This window comes from Papaver somniferum, chromosome 9 (assembly GCF_003573695.1).
Source record: "Papaver somniferum cultivar HN1 chromosome 9, ASM357369v1, whole genome shotgun sequence".
Lineage (NCBI taxonomy): Eukaryota > Viridiplantae > Streptophyta > Magnoliopsida > Ranunculales > Papaveraceae > Papaver > Papaver somniferum.
Window position 1 is genome coordinate 115,324,694 of NC_039366.1, and position 15,863 is coordinate 115,340,556.

Genomic DNA, 15,863 nt, shown 5'->3' on the forward strand with positions numbered 1-15,863 from the left:
GAAAAACCCTAGTAAAACTTAAACATCTGTTTACAAGAACATCTAGAAAAAATGCGTTAACCCTAATGTATTCCGGATCACTAAGCAAATTCCGTTACGAACGTATTTTAAGCAAGTTTTAGTCGCGGCATATTTAAAGTAAAAATACCATATAGGTGTTGGCCAAGTTTTAATCGCCTAATCGGCTGAACTTTTTATCGCGAGAGTAAACTTTGGGCGACTGGGCAGAAATCTAGCATACGCATTTGACAGTTATTATCAGCAGCAGCATGATCAGCTCGCAGAAAGCTGTGCTTTTAGTGGTATGGGATACAAACTTCAAATTCTTTTTCTCCAAAGCCGATTTTGTACAATTTTCAAAAGATTTATTTGGTAATTCCTCATATTGTTCAGGTCAGCTGTAACAGGCAAGTGGCAGCTATCAACGCATCAATTGTACCTTGAGTAAAGTCAAGGACATGAAATTAATCAAGACACGCTTACAAAGCGGTCATCTTCTGAACAATGTATCTTCAGCTTCAAGCTCCAGCCTTATAAGAATATGCCAGAAGCCATCAAAGAGAATGTTAATTACCAGACATTTTTCATTTAATTCAATGGAATTTCCTTATTCTGGGCTGATTCAACAAATAAGCCGAAAATGTCTTCATATTTCAGATATAAAAAAGCAACTCACCAGAACAAAAAGAAAAGGTTAACTACGAAAAGAGATAAAGAGAGCAGAGTATGTAAAATCTATAAAGTATAGTAATCTTCAAATTCTGATGCTAAACTGCCCTTGTTCTCTTTCTCTTCCTCTTCCTCTTCCTCCGACCACCATCACTGTCATCTGTATACCCTTCGGGCGTGACAACATTTACGTCATCTGTATATCTTTCGGGCGTGGCAACATTTACTTCTCCCAGTGCTTTCAATGAAACAAAGCTGTTGATGTGTGATATCAGTTGGATAAAGTCGAATCACCAACCCTTGCATTAAATTTTGGGTGATATAGAGTCATAGACCCATCTTCGTGCTTCAGTACTACTGCACCTTCCTTGGTGAGGCCAAAAATCTTCAAGGCGTGATTTAAATCTTCATATGGTATTTCTATCTCTTTAATCCATTTCCGAGACTTGTAGTACTGGTCTTTCGCATTGTAAAAATCACTAGTTACTGCATTCTCCTGCTTCTTTAGCATCCATAAGTCACCATAGAATTCATATTCATAAGCAAGACATAAACATCCTCTCATTACAAAGATTCTGGACGACAATGCTTTATTGCTGTCATGGGACAAACCTGGTGGTGTATGAACCAGGTGGAACTCAACCAGGTGGAACTCCTCATCCGCCAGATCAAAAGCCACAATCTCCCCAGTTTCATACTTGAGCCAATGAAGAGCACCATTAACACAATTATTCATGTTTTCACCACTAGGTTCTATAAGGTAATCGATTTTTAATACATTCCTCCACCCGCTGCCACTGCCAACAGTATATACCTCTACCTTTCCTTTGCAGGGGGGCGCATCCATGCTCTTACTGCGGTATGAAATCCTGACAACCTTGTACTCCTTAGTCAAAGGATGGTAACCAAATCCATGCACAAGGCTAACCAAATTTTTGTTGGCAATTGGTGGAAGAGCGACGATCTCTCGGGTGATGGGATTCCAGATGTACAAAGGTTCATTAGGCTCCTCGTGATACCAGATGCTGTCGTACTCCATATTGACGGATAAACAAATCAACCCGTTACAGGAACCAACAAATCCAGACACATCTAAGGGAAATTTGATATCGATCCCCCAACCCGTGAGACTCTGCATAACAGACTTTTTCTCCATCAAAGACCATCAAGCTCATATTACTCAATTCAGAACCATCATGACTTACATCATCAGGTGCACAATCAATTGGTATTAGTCCAAGATGATTTCGAAGATGTAAATCAGCAAAGTAAGTATCATTCTGAAATTGTAAGAGATTTTTCCATGCTTCACATACCCTTCTGCAATCTAATACTGACTCAACTGGTAACCTAGAAAATATATTAAACTTGTTTTCTAATGGGAGATCGTTTAGAGAAATCTGACCCGTCATCAGAACATATGAGTTATGAAAGTTACTTTCTTAGTACGATATAATCTCTTGAAAATCCAACAAGTAAAGAAGAAAAATCAAAGAAAATACCTTTCTGAAGTGGAGAAGAGCCGAATTGAAGTTCCACAAACTTGATGATTCACGGCGACAACGTTGAGAACGAAAAACCCTAGTAAAACTTAAGCATCTAGACTCGAGGAGATTTAAGGAAATAAATTTACTAGTGTATCATCGTGTCGTGGCAAGTATTAAGCCGCATAGGTTGTCTGTGCCGCACAGGTTGTTTATGGGTGACGGACCGACAGTGTACATTTGGGAGCCTGGCTGGCGCCCGAAGCCCGTTCTTGCAGATCCAAAATCTGTTTTTTCTTTCTTTGTCCACGGACTCCACCCTCAAACTTTTTGCCTTCCCATAGGAGATCTTTGGCTCCGGCGCTCCGCCTATTGTGGGACAAATTACTGAAAGCGCATTGGTATATTATAGGTCATGAATGGCGATACAAATATTATTATTTTTCTTTTTGAAGAAAAAACAACAGAAAAAACTAAAAAAAAACTAAAAAATTTACAGAGTAGAAGAATATTTACTCTCAATGAATTGAGCAATACAAGGAGGGGAGGTAATCCACTCGTTAGAGGAGCGGTTGTTAACAGCTAAAGCTGCAACATTGTGTGCCATATTATTGGCAGTTTCCTTAATGTATCTAAACTACACTGAGCTGAAGTGCTTGAGTTCGTCTCTGATTTTGTTGATTGTGTTTTGCAGTCTCCAGTTGGGCTTATACTGAGCATTTTTGGGAGCATTTATAATAATAAGACAGTCTGCTTCCAAAATGATCTCTCTAAAGCCTTTTCTACGAGCCAACTCCACAGCTAACAATGCCCCATTCCCCTCAGCTTCCACTGCCTTGCAATGAATTAATGTCTTGTTCTGACAACCCTGGAATCTCGCTTCACAGTCTCTAGCTACTTCTCCACAGGAAAAACCCCTTGGTCCTGCTGCACCATCAAAATTAATCTTGAGTTGTTGTCCTTCTGATGGCATCCAACTGTCATTTTGACCCTCCAACATATCAGTCTCATCAGGCATAATCTCCAAATCTCCAACACAAGTCTCCATATTATACCGGTACATGGCTTCTTGTAGGACTGACTTTATATTCAGTTTTTCTCTGTTGAAAACCACAACATTCCTAGCTTTCCAAATGGCCCACCCCATGCAAGCTCCCATTCTCAGCCTCACATAGTCTCCACCTTCAGCAAGCCATTGCATTATATAATCTTGAATAGACAACTCAAACTGTTCACCAGTTCTTAGACTAAGTGGAGAAGCAAATAATATTGCTTGGGTAGATTGACGGTAAAGAAATAGATGCTCATTGGTTTCAACATTCCTGCCATATAATCTGCAGTCATCATTAATCCCATTTATGTGTTTTTTAATACTCTGAGCCATTGGCAGTCCATTTTTTAGCAATCTCTACATAAAAATCTGAATTTTTGGAGGTATGTGTTTAATGCTCCAAAATTTCTTCCAATGGAACTCATAGATATTTGAAGGCGAAGAAGTGGTATCATTCATCGACTTGAGAAAGGATTTTGAATAAAATTCACCTTTTGGATGAGGGGTCCATATCAGCTTATTAGTTTGATTGTTTTCAGTCACTTCAGGTAAATGGCTCTCCATTATCTTCGCCACTTCAGAAGGGTTGAACAACTGTTGTAGCTTGTTTTCACCCCACCTGTGTTCTTCTTGAATAATAAGATCCTCCATTTTAGTGATTCTGTGGTCTTCTTCTGCTCTTCTATCAGGTTTCTTATTTGGGAGTCCTGGTATCCAAGGGTCATCCCATATATCAATGTTCTCTCCATTCACAACAGACCAACAACATATATCTCTAATGTCCTCTCTGACAGTCAGCATAGCATTCCATGTGGCTGAGAAACTAGTTGGTTTTTTGACCGCCCAAAAGTTTCATCTTTTAACATACTTAGCCTTCATGATTTTGCCCCATAGGTAGTCTTCATCCTCCAAAAACTTCCACACCAATTTAGCAATCATAGCCTTATTGAATTGCTGCACAGACCTTATTCATAAACCACCCTTCTCCTTTTCAAGTTCAAACTGGTCCCAGTTAATAAAATTCATCTTCTTGACCTCCTTGTCGTGGCCCCACAAAAAATTCAGCATAATTCTAGTTAGCTGATTTAGCGTCTTCTTAGGAAGAAAAGAAGTAGCCATATAAAATGGTGGGATCAGACCTAATTCTGTCTTGATAAGCATTGTCCTGCCAGCATGGGTTAAAAAAATCCTCTTCCATCCTGCAGTTTTTTAAACAAATTTATCTTCAAGAAATTTATGCGAAGATATGAGATGGGCTGATTTGAGGAACTGATGTCCCAGGTATTTTTCAGTACTCTCCATATGTTTCACCCCCAGAATACCTGCTACTTCCATTTTTTTTGTTACTTTCGACACCTTTACTGAAGTAGACGTCTGACTTCTGCATATTTGCACTCTGACCCGACCAAGCAGCGTAGATGAATAAAAATTGCATGAGAGTCTGAATAGTCATATTGTCCAGAGTGCCAAAAAGCAGCAGATCATCTGCAAACATAAGATGGGATACGACTGGAGAATTTCTACCTGCTCTATACCCATTATACAACGCATTTTCCTCCATTTTCCCCATCAACCAAGACAGGCCTTGAGAGCAGAGAATAAACAAGTATGGCGATAAGGGACATCCCTACCAAAAACCCCTTTCGCTTACAAAGAACCCTTCTGCTTGGCCATTTACTACAATAGAAAAACTAGCAGTACCAATACAATGCATGATCAAATCATGGGTATGTCCTACAATTCCAAATATTCTAAGACAGTGGCTTAGAAATCTCCAACTAATCCTATCATAAGCCATAATTATGCTGATCTTTAAAGCAAAAGCACCCAGAATACATTTAAAGTTTGACATAGAATGGAAGATCTCTTTAGCTATCACTATGTTATCAATGATTTGCCTACTAGGAATAAATGCAGACTCTGCTTTATCAACTAGTTTGTCTAGGTGCCCTCTAATTCTTTGTAGATAGTGGATTTTCGACAAGGCTAAAATCGTAAACCCATAATTATACGAACTTCTGATCCAGCAATCAGACGCGAGTATCGAGACACGGGTCTCTCATCGAATCTCTGACTGAGAATACTGTCTCTCAGAGTACATGCAGATATGTAGTCTCTCGGCTAGGCAATGACATATCTCATGAATACTGAACACTTCAGTAATTACTTCTATATAGAATCACGAGATTGGACGGCTCCTAGACAGCTTGCCTGCTAGTATAGAGTAATAACGTCTTCAGGATACAAACAACAGTTTTCCCTGACTATATAAAGGATATGACGCTTCAACTAGCTCATGTCTCTCAGAATAATTAATGCTCCTAGACGATCGTACTAGTATAGAGCCATCAATTAATTATTCCTAAATTCTTGGATTCATCCACTGAATTTCTGAAAATATTCAAATATTTTCGTAATATTTCGTTACTTCAATCTATGGTTCTTCCCAGCAGAATTCCATGGGTTAGTAATAAATATTCAACGTACGGGCGTCTGAGTTACCTTCGAGTAAGCCCCGACTCAAAAGGTGCAAGTGTATTCGACGATGATGCACTAACAATCACCTGAACGCACGACCGAGTATTTCAAAATACGACGAAACGATGAACCTACGCAAAATAGGAAAAAAATAAAAAATAAAAAAATATTGACCAAAGCGCTGGGGGACTGGGCCCACTAGCCGGCCGGCCGTGCCGTGCCGTGGCCAGTCCCACGCCAGTTTTATATTTTATCATATTTTTTTATTTTCCTTGATCTTATGAAAATCCTTTCATTTGAACAAATATCCTTCGTTTTGAAGAAACTCCTCAGTTTCATGGTGTTTCCTTCGCACCAAGGAAATAATATAAAATTGGGAAAAATGTCGTGGGCCGTGTTTATTGGCCAACCGGCCATGCCTTGATCCCGGCCGGCCCCACACCTCTTGGTTCCTTATTATTTTATTAATATTACCCTAATCTCATGAAAACTCCTTAATCTCATGGTTTTTTGATAAAACCATGAAAAATATAATATAAAATTAGGGAAACTCGTGGGACCGGGCCCCAGTCGGCCGGCCATGCCCTAGCCGGTCCCACACGTCCCTTTGTTTTATTATTATTATTTTAAGTTTCCTTGATCCCATGAAATTCCTTGATTTCATGGTATTTCTCTCAAATTATGAAAATTCATTCAAATCATGGAAATAATACACAAAAATTACATAAAATTAGGGAAACGCACGAGACCGGGCCCCAGCCGGCCGATCATGCTCAAAGTCGGTCCCACACACCCTTATTTTATTATTTTAATATTATTTGTTTCCTTGATCCCATGGAAAATCCTTCACTTCAAGGAAACTCCTTAATTTCAACAAACTCCTTGATTTCATGATATTTTCATAAAATCATGAAAAATAATATAAAATTAGGAAGGGCACCATGGGACCGTGGTCACTGACCGGCCGGCCATGCCTTGGCCTCAACGGTCCAACGCTTCATCATTCCTTCATTTTATAATTATTTTCCTTCATCTCATGAAGTTTCCTCAGTTTCAGCAAAACCCTGATTTTGTCATATTTTCTCAAATGGTTGCTCAAACGCACGCCAGAAAATACCAAAATTCTCAGGACTGAGATACGGACGTTTTGACGACGTGAGCATGTTACCTTGACCGACCAAGGTTGGAAATTTGGCTCGCACGGAGCCGGTCCCACATATTTTCATGAATTGACCTAATTTGCGCAATTGCACGTATTAGGTCCAAAACTCTTCCAAATAATTTTGGAATTTTCATAGAGCGATCGTCATTCAATCCCGTGACCATCCAGGGCCGGTTTCATGACCCCTTGGTCGGTCTCTCATCTCTTCATAATTAATTAGGTTTTATCACCTAAGGCTTAGACGAGCATTTTTTCTAATAAATGATTAAACCGACATTTAATCATTCTTTCATCAACAAATCACCAACTCTCCAAGAGACCTTGGTATTTGCTCACTCGAGCATATGAGCGCTACATGGCCGATGCATGATCCCATGTAGCCAGTCCCTCCTTCATTCCATGGTTAATTTTCAAATAAACCATCAATTGGTCATCAATTGATCGAATTAGGGTTTCTAAGTCCAAGGATCATAATTCCAGATTCAAACACCAATGACTTTACGACGATCTCATGTTCATTAATTATGCTCGGTTCATATACCAGTATTTTAAATTAATATTTCATCTTGTTCACGCTACCAATAATGCATCAAATGAGCAACATTTGCTCAGATGAACAATATTTGTTCAAACCAAGGAATATTGGTTCAACTATCAATATTCAACAATTCATCGAATGAGCAATACTTTCTCACCTTAACTATCAACGTTTACTTAAGAATGATACCTCTTACTCAACAGGCACGTTCAATTCATGAGTCTCGGGACATTTTGCAAGATCATGTTCAACTCAGCAAATACATGGACTCATCGTCCCATAAAGTCATGAAGTCAACAACTAACTAATTAACCACGAGACGTCAATCGTGTCACATGGGGGGATATTAACTAAGGTTTTGGTCTGGCGGTCGACGGCACGTGTGTTCATACACACGATGGAATGTGAGCAAGTTGTGCAATCAGTTGAAGGAGTTAACAAAGTAGTGGATGAAAAATCGACCAAGTCTCCGCACGATGAGCAAATGGTTTCAAACACGATTTCCATTTCTCCACTCTTTGATTCCGTCAACTGTCACACTTCATGGGATCATGGTGTTTACAATTCCAACAATATAAATAAGTCTCTGAATCATGATTGAAGATACAACAAGAATCTCACGTCAAACAGACAACACGAGATTAACAACTCAACATATGAGTAATCACTCTCAACAGAGATTCAATCATTCAGAACTTATCTTATTCAGAATACATAACACACCTACAATCTTTGATTACCATTGATTCCACACATTTCTCAGGTTTCCTCCTACAGATCGACCCATCCTCTCTTGTGACCGAATTTATTGTGGAACGACCATTGTCTTGGTTTAGGACGGAGTACTACAGATTGATCTCTCGAATTCAAAGCACTCCCTTCTTGCAGTGCATCTGTGTGAGGTTGAACATTTTGCTCGGTTCAAGGAGTCTCCTATGTACGGTCGTCTCCTTAATTCCGTAAAAACCAGCCAATCGTTTTGCCCCATTTACAGATTGGCGACCACAGTGGGAGATCATTATCTCGGTTGCAATCTCACAACTCCACAAGATGGCTGGTCTTAGGTCTGGGTTAGTTACAGGTTCCAACACAAACGATGATAGCAACAACAACAACAACGACAATGAGGATATCCCGAAAACAATTCCGGCCTCTAACACTGGCGGTGATGATATTACTCCTTCTCATGCTAACACGGAAGGTCATCCTCTGTTCGATCGACACCCTGAGGAAGTCAGAGGAAACCCATCACCTACCATTGCTGATCTCATCAAAGTGCAAGAGACTCTTGCACAGAATCAAACCGATATGGCTAATACACAGAAAGAGCTATTCAATTATCTCAAGACTCTCACTGACAAGATGTCAGAGAAGACTCAAGGAAAAGAAAAAGAAAATGAAACATCCTCAGATGCTGATCCTGAAGTAGTTGCAATTCATACAGTGGATGACAGCGAAGTCCGCAAAGCTGCAGACGATCCATCAGTGAAGGAATCATCAAGTTTCATTACTCTGTAAGATTTGTAAATCCTCTTGGAAAACCATGGAAAGACAAGACATCACATATCCATCGTCACCAGCCTCCATACCCTGCTGCTACGCAAAGGATTCCTCTTCCAAAAGGTTAAACCTCTCCGACCTTCACTTTGTATGACGAAACAGGCAATGCTCGGGAGCATGTTTCTCGGTTCCTGGAAGCCTAGGGTGAACGTGAGCATAACCATGTTGTTCGCTTCAAAGAATTTTCAAAATACTTGAAAGGCAGGGCATACACCTGGTACAACAACATCACACCATGAACTATTAACAATTGGAGAGAAATGATTAACGCCTTCTACAGAAAGTACTTCTTTGTCAGAGAAAGTTACTCTCTCCTATCTTGGAAGAATGTTTCAGAGGAGCAATGAATATCCCAATGACTACGTGAAAAGATTCAGAGTCCAGGCCCTGGACTGTCATGATCCAAACGTCACAGAGCAACAATTGGTAGACTTGTGTATCAACGACATGATCCCGGTCTACAGAGCTTTATTGGAAAATCTTCATTTTCATACCTTCTCATAGCTTCATGAAGCGGCGAAGAGATCGGCGACTACTGCACCCGCTTTACTGGAAATAACAAAAGCTACAAAGGCTGAAGAGCCGCGAGACACTCAAGGTAGCAGGCATTTGATTAAAAAGAAATACAACCTCCATTCTTCCACAAATTTTGTTGCATAAGGGAGCAAACGGAAAGACGAGTCAAAACGCAAGCATGCTTCTCCAGCTCTTCCGGAAGAACAAAGAAAAGATAACCAATCTTGAAATGCACGAACCTCAACAACCCTACATCAATAAACGGGAAAAATGATTATACAGATTCTAAGATCCCTCTTTTCATTAAACAAGTGATCGAGTTACTGGAAGTTTGGATTCAGGTTGGTGCAAGCAAACCGACATTCATCAGGAGGCATCTGACTGAAGAAGAAATGAAGAATCCCAGGTATTGTTGTCTTCATAAGTTCACCTATCATCTAACAGGTGGCTGCAACATTTTGAAGAGACAGTTGATCCACAATAGCTTCAACTGGGGACTGAAGGAGTACACAAGAATCCTCTTCCAATCATAACCTTTACACTTTTTGAACAACCTATCAAAGAGGCAGTTCAATCCTTGGTCAAACGTGGATTGCTCTATCTGTCGAAGGCACAAAGGAGAGACATGTTCACAGCACTGAACTACATCGTGTCAAGAAGTCCATTCCGGAAATACTTCTTGAGCCTCCAACTACAGACCAAGAGATGTACGACTGGGGACTGCGTACCATGGTCAATCTCAGAAGAAACGAATTTGGAAGAACGTTGATGGATGCTGGCACTGCCATCAACAATATTCCACTGAAAACCATCGGATCCAAAGGTATCACTCGACAAGGAGCTACTCATGCTCCCATCTCAGCGACCTTAAAGGAAATCTCGGAAATACATATGGCTACATCACTCTCAAAGTGAACATAAGTTCAACCTGGACAGAAGCAAGTTTCACATAGTCAGGAAAATCCAGGATATGACATGTCCTTCAGACGAGCGTGGATCCGTGCTGAAAAGATGGGTACTTACAAAGCTCCTTTGGTTACACATATCTCCAAAGAATAAAGTTCTGATCCAGAAGATTTGGCGGACGTTCCATCATCAGAGCATTTGGAGGAATTTCGAACTTTGGCGAGGTTGAAACAAGAACCTGCAAAAGGTGCATAGACATTCATCCAAAGGTTCTGCACTCAGGCAAGTCTCATTCCTCCCATGTCTATGTCATTTATTTCCTCACATGCTATTCTATCATGGAGACTCAATTCTGCTAGCATCTCTGCTATTGCAAGACGCTATAAGTGGGTAATCTCACTTCAACAATATTTTACCAAGTGGTTGGATCTAACATTTTTCCGAACCGAGCATCTCACTGAGACATACATTACTGAGATGGTGTTCAAGCACGGACAAAAACAATTTGGGAATTTCTCCATAGCCTTGTACACGTGTCCTTGCGTACCACAAAATCAGAAAGCTTTGATGTCCACACAAGTGTTGAATCCCACTACCGCAACGAAAGGAATGCTGAATCAACAGAGCATACTCGAGGACGAGACGATCAAACCTATGACATCGGACGCTTAAAGGGTGTGAAGCCTCAACACTGGAGCATCTAAGAAAATCCTTACAACAGTTGTCAATCACCTACTTCTCCAAGGCCAACTGAAAGTCAAAAACCTCTCATCTCTGAATGCTACATTCTTCAGAAGCCTTCAAACTGTACTCCCAATCAAAGAGTACACCTTCGATAATAGCTCCTCTATCTTCAGCACAATATCTCTACGGTGACACACTGATTCAACACTGACACGATCAAAGTTCAATCGATAGGTCTTCATTATCCCGTGATAATACTTCTGGAGCAGATGCAACGTTGGCACAAACTCCTTCAACACGCTAGGGACTTGATCTTATTGAATAAAGTACGCTGCTGATATTTGATGCAACAACATCAATTCCCTGACAAAGCCACTTCGCGGCTCACTGGATGGAGGAGCAACACTATGTTGATAATCATGGTTCTAGTTTTCTCGGTCTCTGGAGCAACTCCAACCATGGTATCGGCATCAACAAGGATATTTGTAGGAACTATGTCCACGTTCTCAGCATCAACAAGAATGTCTGGAGAAAATTCAATCAAGATCTCAGCATTAACAACGGTCTCAAGAGCAACATCCTCATGACAAAGCTCCATCAACTGTCCATTCTCTACAACCTAAATCTGGAAGTGTTACTCGATGGATCATACTTCTCCAAGCACTAACGACTCATATCGAGACGTGTGGACATGAAAACATGTTAGCATCAAAGTCTTCTCAAAGCTTGCACGACGGACAGGCACAAGCCAAAGTCTTCTACAAGATGTTCTCATCACCTCTACAAATGAGATACAACATGCTTCATGGGTTTAAAAAAACGTACCAATGGGTGAGGAATGGGACAATGATTCTCAACAAAAGATGTTCTTTTATGTCTCTGCTACAACATACCAAAAGGGCGCATCAATCGGACATACAAGCTGAAAGATATGGCCTTTACCGTCAGGTCTACGAAATATGAAAATTTTGTACGGGATTACAAATTATAAATGTGCACGCTTCGTTGGCTGGCCTCTAAAACTCCAAATTGAGTGATTCTTTTCTCATGTGATAACTCAGTCTCTTATCTTCAAAAGTTGGGGTCAAGCATCGAATTCCGATGTCGTATGAGGTTCCCACAGTTTCCAGAGCATACAACATGCAAGCAGCAATTCTTAAACGGGATTCATAACTTCCACAGTCGATCGATGTTCACCAGGTCATTCCGCTAAGCCCTTCATCAAGGTACCTCCAAATTCGACCACCTAGGTCTTTACATCAATTTTTCTACTGGGGTCCTCTATCTAGGTATTTCTAGAAGAAGGGAAAACAAAAAGAGAGATTTAACAAGATACTGGGGACTGACGGTCCACTGATCATGGCTATCAGTTTCACAGTCCAAGACTCGTAACACCAGACTCTCATGTGTTGGTCCTTCATCATAAAAATAATGCTGCCATCGAGACATGCAATCAAGGTCATTACATCACCCCCTCTTGAGAGCAACCTCAGTAGTGGTCCCGTGACCAGGGTTGCGAAAATGATGTTTCTACGACTGACAGAAACAAGAAGGCACTGCAAGCACCATGCTCATGTATCAATAAAAGAGTCCTGATCTCAATTGAACCAATTACATCAAAATCCTTCATCAACCGTTCAAGACACAAGCGAATGGTCTAAAGACCCAACATGGGTGTTTTACAGCAAGCTCGTCTGAGATGATTTTACACCGTCCTCTACAAACCGACGAGATGGGAGCAATTGGTGAAGAATCTAGGGATGGGTCATATACCATTCTCTTCGTACGTATGTCCTCTACAACATATCCAAAATTCACAGCAATTGAAGAAACTAGCAAGGAGATGTGGCTAAAACATTGGACAACATACAATCTGAAAAAGTGCTGAAAATCTCCTGGAAGTTTACTGTTTCTCCTTTTTCAGGCCCTAAACATGCTCAAAACTCAAACATCTTCTTTGATAAAGCTTGTAAATTTTCTGAGGATGAAGAAACATGGGTAAATCACGAAAATCCGACATCGGACGAAGATTCTACAACATTTTCAATGAAGACATGACTTCTGAATTTTCTGATGACGAATTATGACTAAATTCTTCATTCATCTACATATGAATCAGAAGCTACGCCTTCCGCGCGAGATCAGACTTCATCTTCAGCCGCTAGTCTCATTTGCTGAATCCGGCAGCGTTTTGCTGATAAGTTGCAAGCCTTTCATTTTCAGTTTTGCTTTTCAGTAATAACTCATCTCGTCCCTGCTTCTCTTTTGCATCCGCTAAGGCTAAGAAAGTGTTGATTCCACCACGGACGACTCCCAGATGACCGAAAGACATACAATGCATCATCTTTCCAGTGTCTCTGAAAGGTTGATTCACCTCGGCATGAACATCTGCAGAAGTCTTCATCTTTGACTTGATATTTCTGGAGCGTTCTCCGGAAGGGCCAGAAGAGTGGTTGTAACCAGAAGTCACCACCATCTGAGGCGAAAGACATGGAGTCATGAATATACCAGTAACAAACGCGTAACAAAATGGTAACAATCCAACTCTTACCTATTTACAATTTCACTAGCTGTAGTGATTATAACGTCAGAATTTCGAAAACTTGCTCGTTCCCTCAAACCTGCAAAGACGAGCAAAATTCATTATTCAAAATGATGACTTGATAAAACCCTGAACAACCCACGTGAATTTTAACATCCACTGGTTTTTCAAAAACTAGACAGACGTCCATTCTACAATTGTGAAAACTCACATACAAACATTATCTCACCATGTATAATGGTCTACTTTCAACAGTTGTTCGAAATCAAAACATGATTTTACAAAATATATAAATATTTAACTTGAAACTCACATAAATTTGAAAAATATATCTATATATTTTTGCTCCCTCGCACGAGCATCTGTCTTTGAGGCGAGAGTATATTTTCAAGGTTTCTGAAAGCTCGAAGATAAAAAATTTCATGAAAGCTCATAAACAAAATTTTATTACTAACAAACGCACGGACGTTTGTTCAAAAAATTCTCTCGTACGAGCATTCACTTTGTGAAATCTCACATATTTAAAAAATAAAATTTTGTTTTTCGTGAAAGCTCATAGACAAAATTTTTATCATTAGACTCAGGTCTATTTTGTTGTTTCTTAAACTAACGAACGAACGAGCGTCCGCGCTAAAACTGATTCCTTTCTTGGGCTCGGATCCATGAATCCTAAACCGACCAAGGTTCCACCATCAAATCAGCGGTTCTACACCAATTTATGCTCGCTGGATGACGCTCTATTATTCCACTGGGGTTTACACACGAACAATGGTTTACTCATTCAGTCTAAATCCGGTAACATTTTGTCTTATAAGCTCAATTACTTATTTTTTGTCTGTACCTGGAAAATCACCATTCAATGCTGACTGAGGAACATAACTGTCCCTCACTAAGCAGGGGACTTAATGTAGATGGTGGATTTTCGACAAGGCTAAAATCGTAAACCCATAATTATACGAACTTCTGATCCAGCAATCAGACGCGAGTATCAAGACACGGGTCTCTCATCGAATCTCTAACTGAGAATACTGTCTCTCAGAGTACATGCAGATATGTAGTCTCTCGGCTAGGCAACAACATATCTCATGAATACTAAACACTTCAGTAATTACTTCTATATAGAATCACGAGATTGGACGGCTCCTAGACAGCTTTCCTGCTAGTATAGAGTAATAACGTCTTCAGGATACAAACAACAGTTTTCCCTGACTATATAAAGGATATGACGCTTCAACTAGATCATGTCGCTCAGAATAATTAATGCTCCTAGACGATCGTACTAGTATAGAGCCATCAATTAATTATTTCTAAATTCTTGGATTCATCCACTGAATTTCTGAAAATATTCAAATATTTTCTTAATATTTCGTTACTTCAATCTATGGTTCTTCCCAGCAGAATTCCATGGGTTAGTAATAAATATTCAACGTACGGGCGTCTGAGTTACCTTCGAGTAAGCCCCGACTCAAAAGGTGCAAGTGTATTCGACGATGACGCACTAACAATCACCTGAACGCACGAACAAGTATTTCAAAATACGACGAAACGATGAACCTATGCAAAATAGGAAAGAAAATAATAAATAATAAAATATTGACCAAGACGCTGGGGGACTGGGCCCACTAGCCGGTCGACCGTGTCGTGGCCAGTCCCACACCAGTTTTATATTTTATCATATTTTTGTTATTTTCCTTGATCTTATGAAAATCCTTTCATTTGAACAAATATCCTTCGTTTTGAGGAAACTCCTCAGTTTCATGGTGTTTCCTTTGCACCAAGGAAATAATATAAAATTGGGAAAAATGTCGTGGGCCGTGTTTATTGGCCAACCGGCCATGCCTTGATCCCGGCCGGCCCCACACCTCATGGTTCCTTATTATTTTATTAATATTCCCTAATCTCATGAAAACTCCTTAATCTCATGGTATTTTCATAAAACCATGAAAAATATAATATAAAATTAGGGAAACTCGTGGGACCGGGACCCAGCCGGCCGGCCATGCCCTAGCTGGTCCCACACGTCCCTTTATTTTATTATTATTATTTTAAGTTTCCTTGATCCCATGAAATTCCTTGATTTCATGGTATTTCTCTCAAATTATGAAAATTCCTTCAAATCATGGAAATAATACACAAAAATTACATAAAATTAGGGAAACGCACGGGACCGAGCCCCAGCCGGCCGACCATGCTCGAAGCCGGTCCCACACGCCCTTATTTTATTATTTTAATATTATTATTTTCCTTGATCCCATGGAAACTCCTTCACTTCA

General features: G+C 40.1%; 1 protein-coding gene across 1 annotated transcript; it reads right to left on the reverse strand.

The window, feature by feature from the left end:
• Window positions 1–560: 560 nt before the first annotated feature.
• LOC113308339 (F-box protein At3g07870-like) lies at window positions 561–2,318 on the reverse strand. The gene is made up of 2 exons (XM_026556812.1): window positions 2,172–2,318; window positions 561–1,801 (listed from the first exon to the last, which is right to left on the reverse strand). Exon 2 carries the CDS (start codon window positions 1,706–1,708, stop codon window positions 941–943), a length of 768 nt encoding a protein of 255 aa, XP_026412597.1. The 5' UTR covers window positions 1,709–1,801; window positions 2,172–2,318; the 3' UTR covers window positions 561–940.
• Between the last annotated feature and the right edge of the window lie 13,545 nt (window positions 2,319–15,863).